The sequence below is a fragment of the Paramisgurnus dabryanus genome, chromosome 6 (assembly GCF_030506205.2).
Source record: "Paramisgurnus dabryanus chromosome 6, PD_genome_1.1, whole genome shotgun sequence".
Taxonomy (NCBI): Eukaryota; Metazoa; Chordata; class Actinopteri; order Cypriniformes; family Cobitidae; genus Paramisgurnus; species Paramisgurnus dabryanus.
In genome coordinates, this window is record NC_133342.1 from 6,162,746 (window position 1) to 6,187,425 (window position 24,680).

At 37.4% G+C, this 24,680-nt stretch overlaps 1 protein-coding gene across 1 annotated transcript; it reads right to left on the reverse strand.

Annotated features, from left to right (window-relative positions):
• Positions 1–1,856: 1,856 nt before the first annotated feature.
• cul3a (cullin 3a) lies at positions 1,857–24,474 on the reverse strand. The gene is made up of 16 exons (XM_065261985.1): positions 24,271–24,474; positions 16,484–16,681; positions 15,794–15,907; positions 13,891–14,051; positions 12,550–12,664; positions 8,543–8,771; positions 8,140–8,285; positions 7,621–7,797; positions 6,364–6,534; positions 6,134–6,241; positions 5,707–5,831; positions 5,233–5,329; positions 3,173–3,307; positions 2,864–3,050; positions 2,490–2,635; positions 1,857–2,404 (listed from the first exon to the last, which is right to left on the reverse strand). Exons 1-16 carry the CDS (start codon positions 24,352–24,354, stop codon positions 2,273–2,275), a joined length of 2,325 nt encoding a protein of 774 aa, XP_065118057.1. The 5' UTR covers positions 24,355–24,474; the 3' UTR covers positions 1,857–2,272.
• Positions 24,475–24,680: the final 206 nt, after the last annotated feature.

Here is a 24,680-nt window from a genome sequence, read left to right on the forward strand (position 1 = left end):
TAGCAACATCTCCCATAGACTACCATTATAAAAAGCCCAGATGGATATCTTTGCACCAGAGTGTCATAGAGACATAGGGGTGGGCTCATTTTACTCAGGCATCCAATCAGTCTCTTAGGATTCTTATTGAGGTATTAAGCCACGCCCCTAGCAACAAAATATGAAGACCCTAGCAACATAATAAACAAAGCCTTATATCTCTGGATCTGAACATCGTAGAGACACAGGGGTTGGACCGTTTTTCTTGTGGCTTGAAGTGTAATCATTATGGGATGCCAATTTTTCCCTAGCAACCAAACTTAGTACCCTAGCAACGGAATAAACAAAGCCTTATATCTCCGCTTCAGAACATCATAGAGACACGGGGGTTGGACCGTTTTACTTGTGGCTTGAAGTGTGATCATTATGGGATGCCAATTTTCTCCCTAGCAACCAAACTTAGTACCCTAGCAACGGAATAAACAAAGCCTTATATCTCCGCATCAGAACATTGTAGAGACACGGGGGTTGGACCGTTTAACTTGTGGCTTGAAGGGTGATCATTATGGGATGCCAATTTTCTCCCTAGCAACCAAACTTAGTACCCTAGCAACGCAATAAATGTTAGCTTCATGCTAGCTTCTTGCTAATCATGCTAGCTTCATGCTAGCTTCATGCTAATCATGCTAACATCATGCTAGCTTCATGCTAATCATGCTAGCATCATGCTAGCTTCATGCTAATCATACTAGCATCATGCTAGCTTCATGCTAACTTCATGCTAATCATGCTAGCTTCATGCTAACTTCATGCTAATCATGCTAGCATCATGCTAGCTTCATGCTAATCATGCTAGCATCATGCTAGCTTCATGCTAATCATGCTAGCATCATGTTAGCTTCATGCTAATCATGCTAGCATCATGCTAGCTTCATGCTAATCATGCTAGCATCATGCTAGCTTCATGCTAATCATGCTAGCATCATGCTAGCTTCATGCTAATCATGCTAGCATCATGCTAGCTTCATGCTAATCATGCTAGCATCATGTTAGCATCATACTAACTTCATGCTAATCATGCTAGCTTCATGCTAATCATGCTAGCATCATGCTAGCTTCATGCTAATCATGCTAGCATCATGCTAGCTTCATGCTTATCATGCTAGCTTCATGCTAGCATCAAGCTAGCTTCATTCTAATCATGCTAGCATCATGCTAGCTTCATGTTAATCATGCTAACATCATGCTAGCTTCATGGTAAATCATGCTACCTTCATACTTAAACATACTAACAGCCAGATAGCCTACTAAACTAAACTTATGTCAAACCGTTTTAAACGTTCAGGCTACGCTTTCTCAAGCCAACATAAAGTTTGTCTTCAAACTTTACTATCTAGTCTAATAGTTGCAATTAAAAAATTTACCCTTATGCTTATGACTGGTTTTGTTGTCCAGGATCATATATATCACAACAACATACTGCGAAACAAAATAACAAACCCAAATGGTTTTTAACCTTTATTTCCTACTTACTAATGTCGTTACTCTCTTTACAACCTTCAATCCAAGAGCCTGCTGTGCAGATGCTCAACACTTTTAAGCTTTGCCCATTTATAAAAACAATCAGATTTTGCCCAAACCAGACCCACACATAATTCACGCTCGGCAGTAATGGCATTTCAGACCTTTAATGGCAGGAAATTGGAGATAGTGATGTACTCTCTAATTCTCTGAGTCATCTGGCTGCTTTTCATTTCAAAAACCTCGAGAGTCACCTGGAACATCACGACTGAACATTCATTCGTTTAATAAACCCAGTACAAAACTAGTTTAGCATCCATTCGCTCTTTGCGAATCGGCAATAAAATGGCAAGCGGTTCGATATCAACATTTTTTATTAGATTTTTTTTTGTCTTATTCCGTAGCCATGATTTGGCTGTTTTGTTAGGGTTTTTAATAATTTTGCTTTTTATACAGTATTGGAAAAAAACAACAACATGTGCAGTGCATTCACATTTCCCAAGGGATTCTTTTCATTTGATCTCTACCAGGGTAAAACAGTGAAGCTGGATCCATTCATAGCTGAGATTGAAAGTGATCTAATTAAAAATCATCTACAACACGTGGATTTCTTATTTTCTGGCCGTATGCTTTATGATCTTGGTTTGCGCATTGAAATGAGATCCTCTACCCAGAGTCCGTCTTTTTTAAAAAGGAACGTCCCAGTTCATGCGAAGAGCAGTCCAGAATCTTTCTTTTACCTTCCTTTGCTTTTCTCATTCGTGCAGATCCACTACGCGACATATGTGTACACTTTACGATCCTCCGGCGTTCGAGCCAAATATTCTCTTTCTATAAGTCCTTCAATTCGCTTTTTAATCACCACGGGACTCGGCAAAAACCGTGCCCTCAGCTGCTGGGTCACCTTTCAGAAGACAACCAAATATTCAGATATGAAATCACAATTTAGGATTTACAATGCAACTAGTAACTGATAAAAAAACCCTCACCTCTGCCACCAAAACATTGTGCTGCATCTTCTTTCTGGATTTCATGATGCGTACGATGGCCGCCTCGATTTCATGCTTCCTGTCGTCGTCCACTTTCTGCCGCGTCTCCTTGCGTTCTGGATCCGACTCGCCCTGCTTAGCAGCAACTGCAGATCACAGGAGCGCATTTTAATCCACAGACTTACGAACAGATAAATTTAAAGTACAGAGAAATTTAAGCAGGATTCATTCAAACTTTATTTTGAAACCTGTTTTGTAAATTATTAGATAAGCATTGTGTTAAATAAGCAGAAGTAGCTGAAAAAAAACTGCCAAATAATAATTGAAAATGATTTTGCAAGGGTCAACAGCGCCCCCTTGTGTCAGCACTATACCTGTTTGTATTTTGACTCTGTGCAGTTTGGAGGTAAACTGGTCGTTGACTGTAAACACGTGGCCGCTTTCGATCTCTTTACTCTTGGGCTCTTTCGTGAGCACACGCTGGGTGGGTTTCCCGCACGCGAGAGACTGCAGCCCCCGGACTAACTCCCTCTCAGGGATATCCGTCTCCTGCTGGATCTCCTGAAGATCAAAGGCCAACAGGAATAAACGTTAGAAGGGTCATGCTGAATTTGATTTAAAAGCAGGACAATGCGGTGTGAAAGCTTTATTTTGGGTGCTGGGTAAATGTAGAAGGTTTGTACCTCGAAGGTAAATTTGTCTCTGTTGTTAAAGAGCATGAGAATGGTCATCTGGAAAGTTGAGACTTGCAGAATGTGCTTCCGTGTGTTTGAGCCCGTTAGCAAAGCCCCTCCAACACCGACATCTGAACCATCCTCCTGCAGAAAATCAATTAACAGCAACTTATAAACTCCATCCCAAAAAGATTCTTATCCTGCACTTAATCAAAGTTTTAAGATTAACTTTTTTTTAAAAGTCGCCAGCCAGCATTTTTATAATTTTCATAAAAGTTTAATGCCTTCTTGAAAACGTTCTTCTTTAAATATATAAACATACAATATACTCAGACCCTCTGCTTTCAAACAACCAAAACAACAACAAAAAGTTTTATCCTATCTTCATTTGTTCTCTTTTATCACCTCTCAAATATGGGTAGGTTTCTTCAAAAATACTACATTTTGAGCAAAAACTGAAATAATTGCAATTTTGTACAATTTTGTTAGAGAAACATACACAGTGTTTTGACTGTTTTTGGATCAGTGGATGCTTCAGTGTTTTATAAGTTGTGTAAGAGCATCACCTTGTGCATACTACAGGGTTCCCACACCTTAGTTAACTTCAAATTCAAGGACCTTTCAAGGACTTTCCAGGTCCAATACCCTCAAATTCAAGGACTAAATGTGGGGACACATTTCAAGTGAGAGCAAGGTTACATCGTGTTACATTTTAAGATACATTGTTACAGTTCCCTTTTGAGGGAACTCGCGCTGCGTCACTGCGGTGACACTTTGGGGATGCCTCCAGGGGTAATGCGTCTGAATGTGTATATCAAATTCAACCAATGGTGAGCCTTAACGACAAAGACATGGTGATGCGGGAGCCAGAAAGTATATCGCTATCTGAAATATTGCCAAAGACAGCGTTACAGGGATGCAGGAAGTATGGCAAGGGAGACGCAGCGTCTCGTTCCCTTCTCAGGGAACAACAGTTACATACATAACCAGAGACGTTTTCATGTGTCAAACACAACTATGCAAAAAAGGATTTCACATACAGAATATATAAGCATTAAAAGCAAATAGTTTGGCACGTGTGCTTAAAAAGTCTAGAACTTTTCTGATATTATCCTATACTACTGGGGAATAATTTATATTTTTTCCAGAAAACTTCTTGCATAAAATAGATTTAAGCACTTTCAATGACCTGTACCAATGTATGTAGATTTTCAAAAACTTCCCAGGGCCTTGAAATATTTTCCCCAGATTCACAAACTTTCAAAGATTTCAAGGACCTGTGGGAACCCTGATATTAGCGGAAATATGGATTGCCGTAAAAACTCGTCATTGGCAGGGAAGCATTTTCTCTTAATCTACGAGATTACTAGTCAATGGCAGGAAAATAATTAATATAAACTTGTGAATATGCGACTCTGACCATGTTAACAGCAAAATACACATAGTGAAATGTGATAAGGTTTAGGTAAGCAATAAGGTAGGAGAGGCTGTGCTTTATCATGAGAAATAAGTCACGGCTGAAGGGTGTTGTTAGGCATGACGTAAAACGAAGTCGATGCGACCCCTTCAGCAGTGAGTTAGTCATGATACAGCACAGCCTTATTGCTTCTATCAAAAAGTTACCACACAAAGCAAAAAATAAAATGTAACGCAGCTTTCATGAAGAAAAATTACTAAAAGTCTTTTCTTCCCGTGGAAAAATAGTCCCTGAGCAATTGTGAACAGTGACAGACTGTTTCACATTTGTTTACATTGTTAAGGGTGCTGTGCAGTGTTGCACAGAATAACTGAGTACAACAGTCATAGCTATGTATTATCATAAATAAACCACAGCTATTGACCAATCAGAATCGAGGAATGGAACTAACCGTTTAATAAACAGTAATAAACATTTTCCTTCCCCAATAAAATGGAAATCAGGGCACATCTAATGTTATACAGCTATATAATCTAGGGTTTTAGGCCAATGAGATTCAATTGTAGGCGGAGCTACACAGCATATAACTTTACGGGTGGTTAGGACAAGTTTTTTATTTAGCATTTCCAACAGTAAATGTGATTAGCTGTACCTTCTTTATAGCGCCGTAGAAGGTGGCGTTGAGGTCTGCGGAGCCCATGTGATGCTGGAGTGTGAGCTGTCTGCCGCTGTGCTTAGCCAAATAAAACCTACAGGAAATACAAATCATGTAAAACCCAGTAAAGAAGATTTCAGAAATCTTGAGATATTTGCATACAAAATGCACTCTTAAAATAATTTGGTTAAACATTAAAATAAGCAAACACACATTAGAAATACACTTTATTAATCTCAAATTAATATGAATAAACTTTGAGCATCAACATTTGACTTCAAATTGATTTTAATCTTTGACATGACCTTACTCAGTCAATATTGAAGATATTAAAGTTATTTTTCACACAAGGATCTTTACATTATGTGCCACATATATAAAAATTGAAATGTGTCATATACAAGTCGCTTTGGATAAAGCCTCTCAAAAATTAAAAACATAAATGCAATGTTAATATATCAAAGTTTTCACCTTCTGAAGACCTCAAAGGCGTGACGGGGAGAGGGTGGGATGTTGCATTTGGGTGTGGCCGACTGCGTGGGCCAATAACCAGTGGTCAGAACTCTCACAGTGAGGTCAACACCACAGAGAGACACCTGAGAACGAAATGTCAGGCTTCATGTTATTCATAATATTATATTTACCCTAATATATATGGCTGTCAAAAGATTAATCAGCAATTAATCACATACAAAATAAAAGTTTGTGTTTGCGTAATATATGTGTGTGTACTGTATGTAATTATTTATGTAAATGTTTCTTAAATTTACAATATATATACACAAACAAATGTATATATAAATAAAAATTTTCTTACATGTATGTGTGTATTTATATATAGAAATATGAAACAAGAAGTCTTTGAGAGATTGTCAGAAGCATTTGCACACAAACACACCTGTGATGTTTGCAGGTGATGGCGAAATTCATCCATCGTAGTATTAGAGATGCTCATGTCCCTGAACATGCCCTCCAGTTTAGAGGTGAACTGACAACCACACTCCGTCTATGAGAGAGAGACAGAAAGAAAGAAAGAGAGGATGTGTGTGTGAGAGACAGACAAAAAGAAGTCACAGACATATGTTGGACACGTAGACGAATGATGGCAGTAAAGGACATGCAGTTAACCTTTAGTTTAGAGATCATGTTTTTCTCAGAGTCATCCGAGACGCTCTTGTTGGTGAGAAGTCTTCTAGCCAGATGTTGTTTGTAGTAGCGCTCAAACACGTCTTTCTCCTGCATGAATCTGAACAGCACCATAGCTTTATCCAGGATAGACTCCACTTCCTGTTCTGTCAGCTAAACACAAATAAGAGATCGACTTATCACATGTTGTTGCTGTGTGGATGTTCATGTATTAACTAGTTCATCCTTTCAGATGGCTCTTTGGAATACTAAATGCCGATTGGCCAATAGTGAAATTATGCTATCAAATACGAGGGCAGTTGTAGCATAATGGTAAGAGAGTTGGGTTTATAATCCAAGAGTTGACAGTTTGAGTCTTACGCCTTGAAATTTATTTACAAAGAATTTGAAAACATTTTAATGTTTTTTGATTATCTATAACACTACCTCCCTTTCTAGTTTGCCTATGCCTAAAAATGGCCCTGAGTGCATGTGTTCATGACTCACTGAGATTGGTTAAATGCAGGTGTCACATTTTGAGCATGTGATTCTTACTAAACAAACATGTCTCTTTCACTTTCCCTTTAGCATTACATCAACAGGGACTTTAAAGACATCACATCGACATTTATGTGAAGTTGGTCCACCCTTTGCAGCTATTACAGATTTAAATGTTCAAGGATGGCTTTCCACAAGATTTGAGTGTTTGCTGAGGATTTGTGAGGTTAACCTGGGGTTTAGAATAACCCGCGGTTAACTATTTCCAGTGTGAAAATCCCTATAGTGTATTTTTGTTGTGCCACACAACACGTCTCTGCTGTTCATGTTACTCCATATTAGGGATGCTAAACAATTAATCGCGATTAATCGTTAGCAGAATAAAAGTTTTTGTTTACATCACATATGTGTGTAAACTGTGTATAATAAATATGTATATATATATATAAATATGAACACATTCATGTATAATTTTAAGAAAAAAATATATATATATTAAGTATTTATATATAATATAAATTATACATAAATATACAAATGTATATACACATGTAAACATTTCTAAAACATACATGCATGTGTGTACATTTATTTATACAAATTTATTATACACAGTTCACACACATATATGATGTAAACAAAAACTTTTATTCTGCTAACGATTAATCGCGATTAATTGTTTAGCATCCCTACTCCATATATAGTTTTTTCACATAACTTCAGGTTTATTTGAATCTCATGTCAATATTTCACATCTCTTACCCCCTTGACTCCTTTCTTGAGTTTGTCGTCAATAAAGAGCGAGAGGTACTCGGGCGACCTGGAGTTGAGGTTGAGGAAATACTCAAAGTCTCCGGCAATAGTTTGTTTGAAAAGCCTGTCGTCGTTGAAGGACTCCTGCAGAAACCGGTCGAAACGCGACTTCAAGTCCAATAAACCCTGAGATTTACACAGAAAAAAAAACTATTAAAACTCTGAAAAGATTTACTACTATATATATTTTAATATATACAAATTTAGAGGCCTTTATTATTTATTATAGTCCTGCTCCTAAAGTCCTGTAGAGTTTAGTTTTAACTGATTAAACACCTGAAACATCTAACCATCTTGACATTGCAAGAAAATAAGAGTCAGGTGAGTTCAAGTAGGACTGAAGCAGTGATCTGTCAAGAGTCAAGACCCTTGATCGAACATCTTCAATACTGCAGCTCAAAAGTATTTAAAACTCTTTACTACTTCATTTCCACAAACAGGGCTCATGTTGGGTTAGCGCCAGTGTACCTGGATGTAGTCGACTGGATTTTTGCCCTCTCCCTCCTCTGACACCAGCGCTTTGCCTTGCTCCCTCAAATACCAGCTCATACACTCGCACATCGTCTTTAGTCCGTTCGGTACTCGACCAAACAGCTTATACATACACGCCAGGTCTGAAGAGAGAGAGGGAAAGTGTATAAAAGAGAGAGAGAGAGTACAATGGTTATGTCTGAACTCCTAATCCATAAAGTATGCATTTATATATATATTGAAACCAAATATCTATTGTGATTTGGTTTATCCACCATCCATATTGACCTTAAAAGAACACTTATTCTCAAATATTATGATTAACCCACTAATATTTGAACTAAAGGCTCATTAAAGAGGTCAAAGCTTATTGTTATACGTTAACACATTAGAACTGAACCTTCTGTTTTGCCGTTCTTGAGCATATGGACCAGTCCAGAGTTCTCCATCTCTACGATGGTCTTCATGTGTTTGGAGATGAGCTCTCTCTCCACCACCTTCACAATAGGCTCCTCGGTGGTTTTGTCCAGGCAGTGCATCACTCGCTCGATCTCCTCGTTTATCCGAGCCTCCACTTTCTTGATGTAGACGCTGGCGCTGTTCTCCGCCAAAAACTTCTGACTCTCCATCTATACACACATGTACACATAGTAAAACCTCCAGAATACCATTAATAAAAAAAAAAATTAAATAATGAATAAATGGATGAATTTAGTAGGGCTGCAACAAGGCATGGGCTGGTATGATATTTTGCTGTTATGATAACCTTAAACAAAAATACCACGGTTTCACTGTGTTGCGGTATTGCCATTGCAACACTAAAACTTGTTATTTTCAAATGTCTGCGTAGGGGTGGGCGATATGACCAAAATCTTCTATCACGATAGGATTAATTTTATATCATGATAACGATATGTATCACGGTAGAGTTTTTTATGTTTTAATAAGGTTTAAATCTTTAATACCATAGAAATGTTCATAATTCTCACAAAAAACATATACAAGCATAGAAAGAAGATAAAAACAAACAAAACTCAAGCTCTCTGAAGATACACAGTCAATAAGAATGATAATAAATAATTATGCATGTATGTATAGGCCTATATATATTTTTATTTAAGGTAGAAAAGTGATTTAATCAGGAGCAGTGAGAGATTTTTTTCTCAATGCTGTTTGATTAACACGAGTGACAGACAGGAGCAAAATTAGGTAACTTCCCCTTTAAGACCAAAGTCCGGATCCAATACACTGTTACACATGCGCTTTCTCTTTTAGCTGTTTACTTTCTCTTAAGACCTTACTGGTCGTGTTTATGATGATGCTTGCAAAGACGGGAATTTTGACGCATATGTGTATTTAAGGCCAATAAAGCGGGAAAAATGCTCACGAGCTTAATAAGCAGAGGTCGCGCGACTTGCGCGCTCCTCACAGACAGAAAGAGCAGCGGTTGCGCGACTTGTCCGCTCCTGACACACAGAAAGAACGCGCGCATACAGATCTGTTGTCTGTGTTTCAATGGCTTAAAATAACTTGTTTTAAAACTGCAGTGCTTAAATACGTGTACAAACGTTACGTTTTCACGACCAAACGCACAGGAGCGTGACGTGGGCACGTAACCTCGATAGAAACGATAGTCCAAAATCTCTACCGGTTGACAAATTTCTACCGGTTAATTTTGTCTACCGGTTTATCGCCCACCCCTATGTATACAAACAACAACTTTTCAACTAGACACAATAAATGTTATTTTTAAGCAACATGTATGCCAGGTAAAAATAAAGCCTTTAAATTATAATATTCTTTCAAAAAAGAGTGGTTTCAAAAACCTTGCCTCTTTAAAACCTCGATATACCTTGAAACCAGTAAACGGCCCATAAAACTACTGATTATTTTGATAATCGAGTAATCAGACGATATTATATATATATATATATATATATATATATATATATATATATATATATATATATATTTGTTTTTTAGAAAAAAGTTTAACAATTATTCAATTACATTTTTCACTTATTACTAAACTAAATTAAGCCCTAAATCAGGGTATTCATGTGCACTTTAAAAGTGCATTTTAAGGCCCAATCCCATTTCTCTGTCTTACCCCTTCCCCTTAGTTTTGCATGTTCACGAGAGAGAAAGGGCTATCCCAATTGGGCCTTACTCTCACCTGAACTTGCAAAACTAAGGGGTAGGGGTAAGACAGAGAAATGGGATTGGGCCTAAAAAGTGCAAACATTTTACTAATATATTCTTTAATTTTGGCATTTTAAAACTTACAGTTTGTCCAGTTATCAAACCGTAAAACCTCTTTAACTCTTTCCCTGCCATTGACAAGTTATCTCGTCAATCTGCAATACCGCTATTATCTTCCGCAATTTATTAATCCCAGAAGTATTGCCTTAGGGCAAACAGCTGTATGTCCGTGTATGTTTTAAAGATCGCTCTGAATCTGATCTCTATCAAAAGTCCTTCACAAAAATGGAATTATCTCAGCTTTTGCTCAAAATTTGGTGTTTTTGATAAACCTACACATATTTGAGAGGTGATAAAAACATAACACATGAAGAGAGGATGCAACTGATTATTTCGTTTGAAAGCAGAGGGTCTGTTCTTTTATTTCATATATTGTATGTTTATATATTTAAAAAGGAGCATTTTCTGGAAGGCATTAAACTTTTGTGAAAATCGTGAAAAATGCTGGCGGCGAAAGAGTTAAATGTCCAAAATATAAATAAACAATGCATACTAAATTGCACCCTTTAGCTTCGTGCCGGTGAGGAAATTTTACTTTCTTCGAACAAAATTATTACTATTTGTTATTAACAAAGCTAATAAGCCAGATGATATGACACTGATATACCTGCGTGAATGCTGGGTACACACCAAAAGACAATCGCGTTGATTTTGGGCCGATTTCCCCCCTTCCAACAATCCTAGATATGTCCCGATTATCTTGATGGTTCTACAGATTATCTTATCAGTGTGAGGTGTGTTAAGAGTGTCCGAACCTGATCGGAAGAACGTCGGAGCCGCTCTGATCGTGAATCATAAATATTAAACAAGTGTAATATTTATATTAAACATCATCTGTGTGCTTATATTTTATATTAAACAAGTTTAATATTTACGATCAGAAATCATGATGTGTGGAGGGAACCTCGAGGACAAATGCGTGCACGATCTTGTGATAATCACGTGAAACGAAACAATATCCAATCAGAAAGCGAAGTTAATGGAAGACGGAAGTCTTGCCGCAGTACAAAGTGAAGTTGATGCAAAGCGAACATGTACATACCATGTTCCCGCTGTCTCCACAACTTCACCCAAAGCCTTAATTTTCTGTGAAAGTCATTCCAAACACTATCATTGAATTTTCTTCCTGCATATCGTCCGCCATGCTTATTCTGAAGTCTCGCGAGATTTTGCAAGATTGCCTGTGTTCACAGTCGAGACTCTGGTTGAAAATCTGTTCGTGTGTGGTCTGCTGTCTTTGACACATTATGGCACACCACACAATTTAAAAGCAAAACGGTTAAATCTAGGATTTTTTATCCTCATGTTTGTGGTCTATTACATTTTGAAAATCTTATAAGATGTAAAAAATTATTTTGGAGTGTAACCAGCATTATACTTGCGTGATATACCTCTGGATTTCCCCTTTAAAACGAATGTCCAGTTTGTGGTTCATTATTATATTTATGAAAACATAACGCACTTATATAAGATTAAGTTCTCTTGTGCTTTTAACCTGCATCATCTGTGTGCTACGGTGGGAAAGTAATGTCACAAACCAACTAATCGATAATGACATCGTTTTTTTTGCCATAATTGATTTTTCATAAACGATTATTACTGACTTTATCATTTAGTTGTTGCAGCCCTAGAACTTTTAACTAATTTATTTGTATTTTAAAATACAATCGTCATGACATCATTTAAATTATATGATATACTAATATATTTCATAAAACATTTTATCAGCTGCTGAACAGATATTGCAGGGCTCGACAATAAGGATAGCCTAATGGCCAGCGTGAACGATGCTCCGTCAATTCCCCGATCGACCCAGTGCGGCACCGTTATGAAAGTTTATTAACTGTTCGCGTTTGGACGCCCTGCCAATTTAAATATTCAAGCAAATATGAGAGATGTCTATGCATTATTCATGTGCTGATGGAGCAGTATAATGTAATGTAATGTAATCAAATGGTAATCCAGTGATGTGACCATGAAACCGCATATAACAGCCGATTAAGCTTTTGTGTTTGGAACAACTGCATAGCAAGTGAAGCTTTCAGCCAAGTGACAGGAACATCTCATTCGTGCTTCATCCAGACCTGCACCTGTGTCCTCAGCAATGACATTCAAATGGTTTGTTTGAAAGCTGATATCACCCACCTGAAAGAACTCGGCAGACATGTTTAAGAAAGGGATTTCAAAATCTTCCTCGTAGACCGAACGTCCTTCTAAGCCCAAAACCATCAGCATCTGACAGGCGTTTCTGATGGCCCCCCTATAATCACAAATGTTAGGAACGTTTATTCCTCTACAACTACATGGACAGGAATTTTGTATGTGATCAGGGGCAAGTACATAGTTTCTTTTAAAGGGGACATATCATGAAAATCTAACTTTTTCCTTGTGTATGTGCTATAATTGGGTCCCTATTGATGCTATCAACATAGAAAATGTAAAAAAGAACAAACCAGTAACTAGGAGCATGTGAAAAAAATAGGTAATTGAAATTTGGCTCTCCTTATGATGTCAGAAGGGGATAATACTGCCCCTTAATCTGCACTATCCAACCACAGCACTGCCATTTATTGCAGAGATCAGCTCATTTGCATTTAACAGGACACACCCAAAATGACACAAGTGGCAATTTTAACATGTTATAATAAATTATCTATATGATATTTTGAGCTAGAACTTCACATACGTACTCTGGGGATACCAAAACATTAATTTGACATCTTAAAAAAGTCTTGTGAAATGTCCCCTTTAAAGGAACATGCCCACATTTTGGGAATTTAGCTTATTCACCATATCTCTCCGTGCGTGCTGTAACTCTGTCTGACGCAGCCCCCGCTAGCTTAGCTTAGCACAAAGACTGGAAGTGAATGGCTCCAGCTAGCATAATGCTCACAATAAGTGACAAAATAATGTGAACATTTTCCCATTTATGTGTTGTGATTTGTATAGTCACATCGTGTACAAATAACAAGGTCATATGAGACACATCCATCTTTTAACAGTATACATACAGGGAACTAAATTCTCAGAAGGCGAAGCACTGCTACTTGGGCGGAGTGATTTGCACAACTCTGACCGAACTCTCTGCTCCTCACCAGGGGGCTTCTCGGGTCCTGCGAGCAAATCACTCCGCCCAAGTAGCAGAGCTTCACCTCCTGACAATATAGTTCCCAGTATGTATACTGTTAAAGATGGCTGTGTCTCATATGACCTTGTTATTTGACTATACAAATCACAACACATAAATAGGAAAATGTTCGCATTATTTTGTCACTTATTGGGAGCAGTATGCTAGCTGAAGCCATTCACTTCCAGTCTTTGTGCTAAGCTAAGCTAGCATGGGCGGCGTCAGACAGACTTACAGCACGCACAGAGATGAGAAAGGTATGTATGGACTTATCTAACTCTGGGGGATACGGTGAATAAGCTAAATTCATAAAAATGTGGGCGTGTTCCTTTAATATTACATTGACAGACGAGACAGACCTGTCGACCACTTCTCCCCTGCGCTCTCGTGCGATCATGTCCAGTAGAGTTTGTCTAAGGTGATCTCTGATGCAGCCGTACCGCACCACCTGATCTCTAAAGATGATCAAGCCAAGATTATAGACGTTCTCCACATTATTTTGCTGAACATACACACGGTCCTATAAAAAGAGAGACATAAAGAGACAGAAATTATTTACAAAGAGTTATAACCTCTTGAAAGATCATACAAAGTCAAACATGCATGTTTATAATACAGACATATTTATAATTTGTATAACTTTTATTCTGCAAACGATTAGTTGAGATTAATCGTTATTCAGCCCTAGATCGAATCCTATCAGAGATGGGAAAAGTACACACATCCTTTACTCAAGTAGAAGTACAGATACTCATGTTTAAAATTTAAAGTATTGACTATACTTTTTTACTCAAGTAAACATAAACAAGTACCAGCTCTAACATTTAATAAAGTAAAAAAAAAGATTATTCCTCATTTCTTGTCTGTGACAGAAGGCACTTCTCATAATAATTTATTTTTAAGATTTTTTTAAACAAATCGTTACATATGTTAAAGGGATAGTTCACCCAAAAATGAAAATTCTTTCATCATTTTACTCACTCTCATGTTGTTACAAACCTGTCCACATTTTTTTTGTTCTGAATAACATGAAGGAAGATAAATGTCTGCTAAATGCCTAAATGTAAATGGAATGAAGGAAGATATTTTGAGAAATGTTTGTAACGAAACCATCCGTGAGCCCCATTTACTTCCACTGTATTTTTTTAAGTGAATGGGGCTTATGAATGGTTAGGTTACAAACATTCCTCAAAATATCTTCCTTCATGTTATTCAGAACAAAGAAATGTAGACCGGTTTGTAACAACATGGGAATGAGTAAATGATGACAGAATTTTCCTATTTTGGGTGAACTATCCCTTTAAGACAACTCTGACTTCCTTACCAAATTCCCTTACAGTCATGAAATACTCAATAGATTTCTTCAAAATAATCAGTTCACAAAGACCATTGGCTTCTTTAGCATTAACTAGCAAAATTATGAAGTTACTAAGGACACTTTTTTCATGAAGTTTTGAGATCTTGGGTTATTTTGTTCATGTTTCATGTCTTACTTTAGTCCAATGAAAAAAACCCCTACAAAAATACACAGTTAGATTGTGTTTGTTTTAAGCCTACTCCCCTTCATCTGTTTAAATATGTAACAGATTTCTTCTAAATTAACCAAAACATGCTTATCTGTATATTTAAACATAACATTTCAGGGGAAAATTCATTGACTGAGAAAGATCTGTGGTTATCCGCCTTAGCTATTTTATTTATCCTATAAGTTATTAGTCCAGTGCTATGTCAATAGTATGCACATGACATTAGTGGTGATTATAATGACATTATTAGATGCAAATTTGGCTGTATTCACTTGTAGTTTGTTTATTATAAATGGACTAGTACAGTACAGAGTTAACGATCCAAAAAGTCTCAATCTGACTTTTTTAATAAAAAAATACAAATTAAAACCAAACTAAAGAGCCTGGTTTAAAAATTTTATTAGTAAAAAGTACAGATATTTGCGGAAAATGTAAAGAGTAAAAGTAAAAAGTTGTTAGAAAAATACATATTTAATATTTAAAAATTGTATTTAATAAAAAGTAAAGTACAGATACCAGAAAAATCTAATTATGTACAGTAACAAAGTATTTATATTTCGTCACTTCCCATCTCTGAATCCTATGTTTATTTTAATTTAAAATTTGCAGTTATTCTCTATGGTTTGTCAAGTGAGCATTACAACTGAAGTCCACACATTTGTTATATTTCAAAATAATGTTCATCATATTTACGCTTTGATCATAAAAAGATCAAACGTTCAGATAAACAACCTACCATATACATTAAGATATCTCTGATCATGACCATGGCCGTCTGATGATCGTTCCATGCTTGGTTTAAAGTTTGCAGGAAATTGTTGTTTAATGAGTGCAGTACATCCTCTCGTACCTGTGAACAGGTAAAAAGGCAAAGCATTTATTGCACATGTGTGTAAAGTGACTTTATCCCAATAACTCCTTTAGGATGAGCCAACACCTGCTTCTGCATCTCCACTGACATCATTAACCAAAGCTGCAAACCCTTGGAGTCTTCATTATAACTCCATCTACATACAGGGCAGTCTGAAATATGTCCCAGAGTATCACTGTGTAATATGCATATATAAAATTATCTTTACTCAAATCCATCAGCTCAAATTAAATTCAAAATGCCATGAGATGCTGTGTGTAAAGCGTGATTTTTCATCATTCGGACACTCTTTAAACAAAAATTGCTGTATGGAAAATGCTGCTTAATGTCTTTATAAATATATCTGTGCACAGACATAAGGATCTATATTTTAAAATATTTCTACTATCTACTAAGTTAAATGATGATGAAGCTGTATTGTTCATTGTACAAGTACAACGAAATTACAGCCATCAGCTTCTGATGCTAATATAGCTGTGAAACCCCATCTTCTCCAGATCTGATCTACCTGAACCGTATAGAGCTGAATATGAAAATCAAAAAGGGAGGTCATACTTTGTTGATGAGGTGTTCGGTCACCACCTCCCTCAGGCCTGTGTAGAGCTTCTCCCCATGTTTGTGAAGCACCATGGTGTATGCGTTCCTGTATAGCTCCTCGAAGCTCAGCCCGCTGTTGTTCTTCCTCTGGATCTCCTGAATGGCATTCTTCAGAAGATCCCAGATGTTATTGACATACTTCTCATCCATGGTCATCTATAAAACAAACAAATCATACAATCGTCAAAAATTGAGCATTCGTCATTTAGGCAGGCATGTTCAAGTGATTTTAAAAACAATGTTTAGGGATATAGCAAAGCCTCAACTTTGATGCAAAATCACAAATGGACATTTCTCCAGCAAGTGCACTGATTTTAAATAAGTGGTCCAAAGCACAATTTATGGTCCCATGTACGATCTACGGCGTAGGCTGCACGTAGATCTGCATAACCTGATGTGCACCTCTGCAAAAATGCAACTGCGCATCTGTTCTACGCGAACCACAAGTGCAGTGATAGGTCCGATTGCTCACGTCCAAAAAAATTTGCTTCGCATTTCCTCATACGAAGTTTAGTCATTAAACCAAAGCATCTGTCCACACAATACAGCGACTGACTAACCCAAAACCAAACAAACCAGAGGACTATATAATAACATGTTAACCTATGCTTATTTATTAGATGGGTATTATGCAACATCTGACTCAAGTCTTTCTGCACAAACCTAAATCCCATAACAGGGGAGGAAAACCTTTGTGTACACACAGAAATACGTGACCTTTACAAAAAAAATCTATAACAGTGGTGTTTAATGTGTGAATAACACCACAGGTTGCTCTTCATTATTAACCCTTGGTAGATGCTGGACAAACAAAAATCGATTTCTTTTTACGGCTCGACTCTGGAGCTACAAGTGCAAGTGACTCAGCAAAGCCAATCTTACTATAAATAAGTGTGACCGGCAATTCGTAGCTAATCATGTATGTGAATTACACACGTCAAAACATTACACTTTGGCAAAAAAGCACTGAGACCTAGCTCCAGTTAGTTATTATTCACGTCACGGTGACACAAAAGCCGCTCCGGCTCAGTTATAAATCTGCCAATTTGATGGAAGACGGGTGTACTGGGTCAAACACAGACACTGCAAACAAGCCTGTATCTGATCAGAAGGCATAAGCGTTATTAAGGATGTGCTAATGTGTTGTTATCGACTTGAATAGTGGTTCTGCACAGACTAGATGACCAGTAAAAGCACTAGTTTTTAATTGTTGATTAGTTAAATACTAAGAGCTAAGGGTTTTTAAGTATTTCACAAGCACCAAGAAATGTGTTCTGATTAGTGATGCACCGATGTATCGGCCGCCGATATTTATCGGCCGATTTTTGATGAATTTGAAACCATCGGCATATCGGCAATAGCACGAGAAAGGCCGATACCGATTGTTTATTAATTAAATGCATAAAGACATCCATTATATGTAAGAAATGAGTTAATGTTGTTAATAAATTAAATGCAAAAACCACCTTTGAAGGTTGTCATGCTGTCATATTATATTTGTTTTAGCTTAATTTTTGCCACTCTTATTATGTTGGTCAGTTGAATGTTAATTAGATCCAATCCATGTTCAGTAAAAATAATTTGATGCAGAAATAAACTAGCTAATAGACCAACTGTATAGTATTGTATACAAGTGTTAAATATCGGTATCGGCCAGAAGTTGTCTGTTTAAATCGGTATCGGCCCAAAAAAAATCCTATCGGTGCATCCCTAGTTCTGATTGATATGTTGCATGCATTTTTCATTATATAATCTACTCTCAGACAGACAATACAGGGAGTTGCCAAGTATTGTGTTGGATATAAACATAACCCTCAGAGGACACAGTGGTGTTTGACAGCGGTCAGAGCAACATAACATCATGCACACAATAATAAACAATATGAATAAAGGAGCATTAAACTGCACCTATATGGTAAATAAAAATAATTGAATTGTGGGAAGATCTCGTCCACTTTATTGACTTTAGATTAGATTGGGCTAATTGTTTGCTTTGTGGGAACAACCCATGGTGTGTCACTATAAGTACAGACAAATAAATGTGTTACAGTTTACGATCAAATTATCTAACAATTACTAAAAGGATTAAAAGAAGGTGAGACAGGTGAGACAGTTACTGTTTGTTGCAGAGTAAAATACTGAGAATTGTAAAAAAAACATTAAAGCGATGGCATTTTTGAGTTGAGCACTATGAAAACAGAGGGTTGATGACAGGTGGGGTGTATCAGCACTGAGCACATTGAGGCCGTTGGGAGGGTAAAGCTATGAGAAAGATGTTAAGACAGCTGTGAGATTACTGATGAATTCCTATGGCAGGGTAAGACATGTCAGATCTCAAGAATAAAGACAACTTATCTGAACACGAAAAATATCTTTCTCACTGTACCTGCGAGTGAGCCATGTTTGTTGACTTTTTGGCAGGTGTCTGACTCTTAGAAGTTGTATGGGAAAGGGGTTTTCCAAGAAAAGTATTAAAATGTAAAATCTTTAGATAAACATTTCTGTAGGTCTGAAAAATTCTCATTTCTGAACACTAGGGGTTAGGGATGCACCAATAGGATTTTTTTGGGCCGATACCGATTTAAACAGACAACTTCTGGCCGATACCGATATTAAACACTTGTATACAATACTACCTCCTCTTGATATTTCTGCAGAACACTTGTTGCAAATGCCGATTTTTTTGTCTTTATCCCAGATTTTGAAGAAAGCCCAGACCGCAGACATTTTCCCGAAATACTCTAGACCGCATGGATCACGGGAATGAGTAATCTTGCGTGATTTACTATGTGATTTATTATTTTTTCCCTCATCGCACGTCTGACAAACTATAATTTATACAACTTATTTTGTTTTGGGAAGTATTTAATTATTTTGATAATTATTGTAAAAAAATGCTGGATTACGCAACAGACACCCAACTCATTGCCTTTATGCGCTTAATTAATAAACAATCGGTATCGGCCTTTCTAGTGCTGTTGCCGATATGCCGATGGTTTCAAATTCATCAAAAATCTGCCGATAAATATCGGCGCCCGATACATCGGTGCATCACTACTAGGGTTGTAACGATATTTCACAATACACACTATAATACCAGTTCAGTATCGATTCTGAATCGCAGTGGCGATATTATGCATAGCCCAACGGCTATTTGATCAAGCCCTTATCAATCTAAAATTACAGTTTGAGTCGTTTATAACATGCATTTGAAAAAGCAACACTCGTCAAACATAATCATTAAATATATTCTTTATTATCATGAAAATACCTGTAAATGTTTGAAGAACAGCGATATAAGTATGTTTAATACATTTCCTGGAGCTGCTGGTGTAATGGTACTTCTTCTGTGGCGCATATTGAGTTTCTACACGAGAGCGCCATCTGGGATTTGGATGTAGCAGCATGTCACCATAATTCATAGCACACAGAATCGCACGATGTATCGTTACACCCCTACTGAACACTTGACCTTATTCAATTTATAGGAGCACTACTAAAAAAACAAAAATTCTGCAATGCCCATTTTCTGATCTGCATGGGGCTTACTAAGAACCAAATGCAAAAAGTGTTGCAGTAAATAAAGAAAAAAAACACACACAAACATCACTGAGTGCGTTACATATGCAAAATATACGGATATCTATCAAAAAACTGTTTATTACAGAAACCAGTTTTATAAGTTTTCATGCAAATGAAAAAACCGGCAGTGCAAAAAACTTTCCCAGCTATCTCACAGGCAGTGATGTCACCCCCTATAGCCGCCTTGTCAATCAAAAAGCCGGCTGTAAATATGTCAAAAATGAAACTGTATAATATCTCTTCTCATGTCTGCAGAACCTGTATATTTAACAAGTTTTTCTTGTTTTTCTGTCAGCACCACCAGTCCAAAACAGACTTTACAAGAAAAGAGCAAAAAAAGCTGGTTACATGAACAAAAAAGCTGGTTAAGCCATTTACATGCAATGTGAAATCAGGGCAATGTGAAAGTTGTAATGTGCATATCTACCTGTGCCAATCGGATTTTCCTTTAGCCTCTTATGACCTTTTCCCCAATAAACTAAAACTGTTTTACGCGTGTTTTACGATTAAATAACCTTATTAGTTTATTAAGCATTATCAGAGTAAACTCACAGACGAACTACACATTACCATCCATCAGCTTTAAAAATATCATGGTTTCACGGTATATACGGTTTCATCAGACGCACATGTGATGTCACGGTTAACCGTCTGGTTGGAACTTAACTTCCGGTTTGTGTTTGTTTAATGGTCTGACTAGTGGCTAAATTGAATCAAATACCTTGTAGAAAATAACAAATGTTTTCCTTGAGACGAGACGGCCATCATGGATCACCGCTATGTGAAGGCAGGTTTTGTAGCCAATCTGTAGTTAAGATTGTATACATTATTAGGACACATTTTATGTAGCGCAGTATAGTTTTTGATACACTTTAGCTATCATTTTAACAAAATAAATCTATTATCTATTTATTGTTTATTGAGCTTGTTATCAGAAATAAACTGCTCTAAAAAGACTTTTATTGATTCTCTGCAGAGTTAATTGTAAGGCATAAATGGCATATATGGGAGAGCAAAACATGCAGGGCCATTTTTGGATACCAAAAGTATGATAATATTGCAGATTTTAACTTTTTTGGCAAAGGATATAGATAAGAGTTTGAAGCCTCTGGTTCTGACATATTTTCTCAGCTGTATATGAATGAGTGGAGTCTAAACAGTCACGTGGAATGAAGTTGCATATATGTGCAGTAGCACAGGTGAGATCTGCTTTCATTTTCCATTTGTTTACGGCAGGGATGGGCAACTTTGTTAAAGCAACACTATGTAGATTTTCAACCTTTAAATAATGTCTCTAAAATTATTTCAGTGATAGAACAACTCTTAACTAGACAAATTCTACTGCTGCTGCAACCTGAGCAGCCTCCTAGCTGCTACAAGCACACTCTGAAAGTCGAGGTGGAGGGTAGAGCACACAGCCCCGCCCATCCCCCTGCCTGGAAAAGAGTGTCTGATACCAGGCACTGTTGCACTTTTCAACCACATGGGGGAGCTGTAAGTCATTTTTACATGGAAACTACATAGTGTTGCTTTAATGCCGAGGGCCAGCATTTTTCTCCTTTATACCAAGGGGGCCAGAACCATACGCACAATTTACATCATTCTTAATTTCCTTTATTAAGAAACCTGTCTTTTAAGATTTTAACTATAAAACTTAGCAATTATGCTCATTCTAAAACATAACTTTATTTTCAGTGGACAAGCATTTCAGATAAAACTTCTTAACTGCATTGGCTGCATTGCTTTAACATCTGTAACAAGCAAGGCACTTTTAAATTAGTATAGAGGAGTTTCTCATCCCGCCCTTAGAGAACAAAATTATTTGAAATAAATAACACATAAATTCAAAACAAAATATATATAAAAAATGTTAATAACAATGTATTTTACCTTTTAAATCTGAGAGCAATTCTGGCCCGAGTACGACCCGTCACCCAAACCACTGGCATTGGTTTTAACCCGGCTGGACCCAAATGTGAACTCACGTATGTGCAGTGTGCAGCCCCGGTGGCCTCGCAGCAAATTTGGCAAGCTGCTCCATTTGTTTATATGACGATGACACCAAGGTAGCCGCTAAAACGTACATTTAAAGATATCTGACATGTCTGTCTGAACGAAAATTAACCTATCGCCAGCCACACAATGTCGCAAGCGCTCTTGCAAACAGAGGAGAGGTTTGAAAAGGACATTAACACACACACACATGCGAGAGTTCAGGGCTTCTCAGGTCCGTTCGGCAAAAACACATTCATTTTAAATAACCCGAGACCGGATTATTGTACCAGACCCGTGTCCGGGGCATGCGTGAAACTTTTAGACCCGAACCTGATCGGGTCTTGGGTCGGACCTCGGGTTTACGGACTCCGTGAAGATCTCTTCTTCACATAAGCCCAAACACTGGACTATGCTTACTGTGAGGATCCGCGGGACCTAGCGCCCCCTCCTGGTTGGGAGTATTTACGTCCTAATACAAAAATCATAATTTTAAAAGTATTTGATTAAGTATAATATGGTCCAGGGGGCCGTATTAGAATTTATCCCGGGCCGTGTGCGGCCATCGGGCCGCCAGTTGCCCATCCCTGGTTTACGGTATGATAATAGTGCATGTTAATGTCGTGGTAAACCGCCATACAGGTATACCATTAGAACCCTAACTTTCACCTGACAATAACCCACACAACACCAACATCACCAACAAACGACACAATATCATCCATTATTCCAAACACAAACCACTAATACAACACCTTCACCTGACAATAACACACAAAACACCAACAAACGACACAATATCATCAATTATTTCAAACACCAATACAACACCTTCACCTGACAATAACACACAAAACACCAACAAACTACATAATATCATCAATTATTCCAAACACCAACCACTAATAATAAAACACCTTCACCTGACAATAACACACAAAACACCAACAAACTACACAATATCATCCATTATTCCAAACAACAACCACTAATAATAAAACACCTTCACCTGACAATAACACACAAAACACCAACAAACTACACAATATCATCCATTAGCACAAACACCAACCACTAAAACAACACCTTAATTTAACAATAACCATTATAAAACCAACAAACTACACAACAGCAGTCATTAGAGAGCAGGTATCACTAGTTAAGCATTGCTTTGCTGGCCCGGTTGAGCCAGTACTTGTCCTGACCCAACCAGAATAAAATGATTCATTTTATCTTTAAAATGTACCTACATAGGCTGGCACACCCGTTCAAAGGAAAAGTTGAAAAGGGTACAGAATCCAAAAAGTAACCCCCAAAAAAGAAGACACACATTACACACCCTAAAAGTTCCCTTTAACCAAATTGTATAAGTGATGCTTCAATCCCCCAAAGTCAAATGAAGAACTCTGAATGGGTTTAAAGTGTCAACAATAAAATCCTGTTATGAGAAGTTTTACAGGTGTGCATCGCATTGTATTTTAGCAATGTATGCATCTCATTATATTTTAGCTTATATGTCACTGATGTTATATACATGTTTTATACATGTTTATGTTACTCAAAACATGACAGACAATTATAACTATTAGTAGGCTAGTATGTGACAGGACCTTGTAATGATCATTTTATAGTTATTAACTAATTCAACTGAAGAACACTGTAAGTTAAGTAAATGTAACCTTAAACAAAATAGTATCTATGTCAGCTAGGTTTGGAAGAATTCGCAACAACATTGTTACAAACATAACAGAAAACGAAATGTTTGAGTTTGTAAGGCACAATAGGACGTCCAAAAACAACAAATGTACATTTTAGATACAATACAGCACCGGCCAACTATGACAAGTGACAGAGGTGTACTAATTAGACAAAAAAAACCTCTTTCATACTGGACCCATCCTCATTGCTAAGCCCTATGATAGCTAGAGACACAACATCATAGCACAACACTACAAGAAAATAAGAGCAACAGGATAAAGCTTATATCCTTTGCAAGATCCGCACTAAAGCTATTATGACTGCGATCGTCTTTTGCTCCAGAGCCTCAGTAAATCTTAAAAATTCTGACTTAAAACATCTAAAGCCGATGTGGCCTGCCGCTCTTTCCGATCCTCGGCCCTCGAGTGATCCCCGCTACCGCCTGAGGTGCACTCATCACAGATGATACTCACGGGAAATGCGCGGATCCGCATCTTGGTGTCCTTCTTGGTGCCGGGTTTGAGATTGGACATGTTTGGGTTAGGGAGCGATGCCATCAACAGATATTAGGATGGGTTTGCTGAGGGCAAACGCGGACAATTCTCGCCCTCTTCCCCCCCCAGGTTTGAGTTTCTCGATCTCACTCGCTATCGCTACAGCGATGGCGGATGACGAGATCTCGCGAGAACGAAGGTTGAGCATGTAGGATTAAACCTAATATCGCGAGAACATAGGCCAGCTGGGGTTGACATGTGGTAAACAGCGGCCGTCGGCGAGGAAAGATAAACGTTCATTAACGTTCATCAAAACTTAACGACAAGACGTTTAAACATAACATTACTACCCATTAGCATTGCATAGGATTGTTTTTTATTTGTTTGTA

Bases quoted from the DNA above. Each gene is read 5' to 3' on its own strand.
- cul3a (XM_065261985.1), bottom strand. From the start codon at position 24,354: ATGGCATCGCTCCCTAACCCAAACATGTCCAATCTCAAACCCGGCACC. The intron at 8,286-8,542 runs GTTCAGTTCTAA...CTCTCTCTTCAG, and splicing joins CAAGAACGGCAAAACAGAAG to ACCTGGCGTGTATGTATAAG. The intron at 2,405-2,489 runs GTGAGGGTTTTT...GTCTTCTGAAAG, and splicing joins ACAATGTTTTGGTGGCAGAG to GTGACCCAGCAGCTGAGGGC.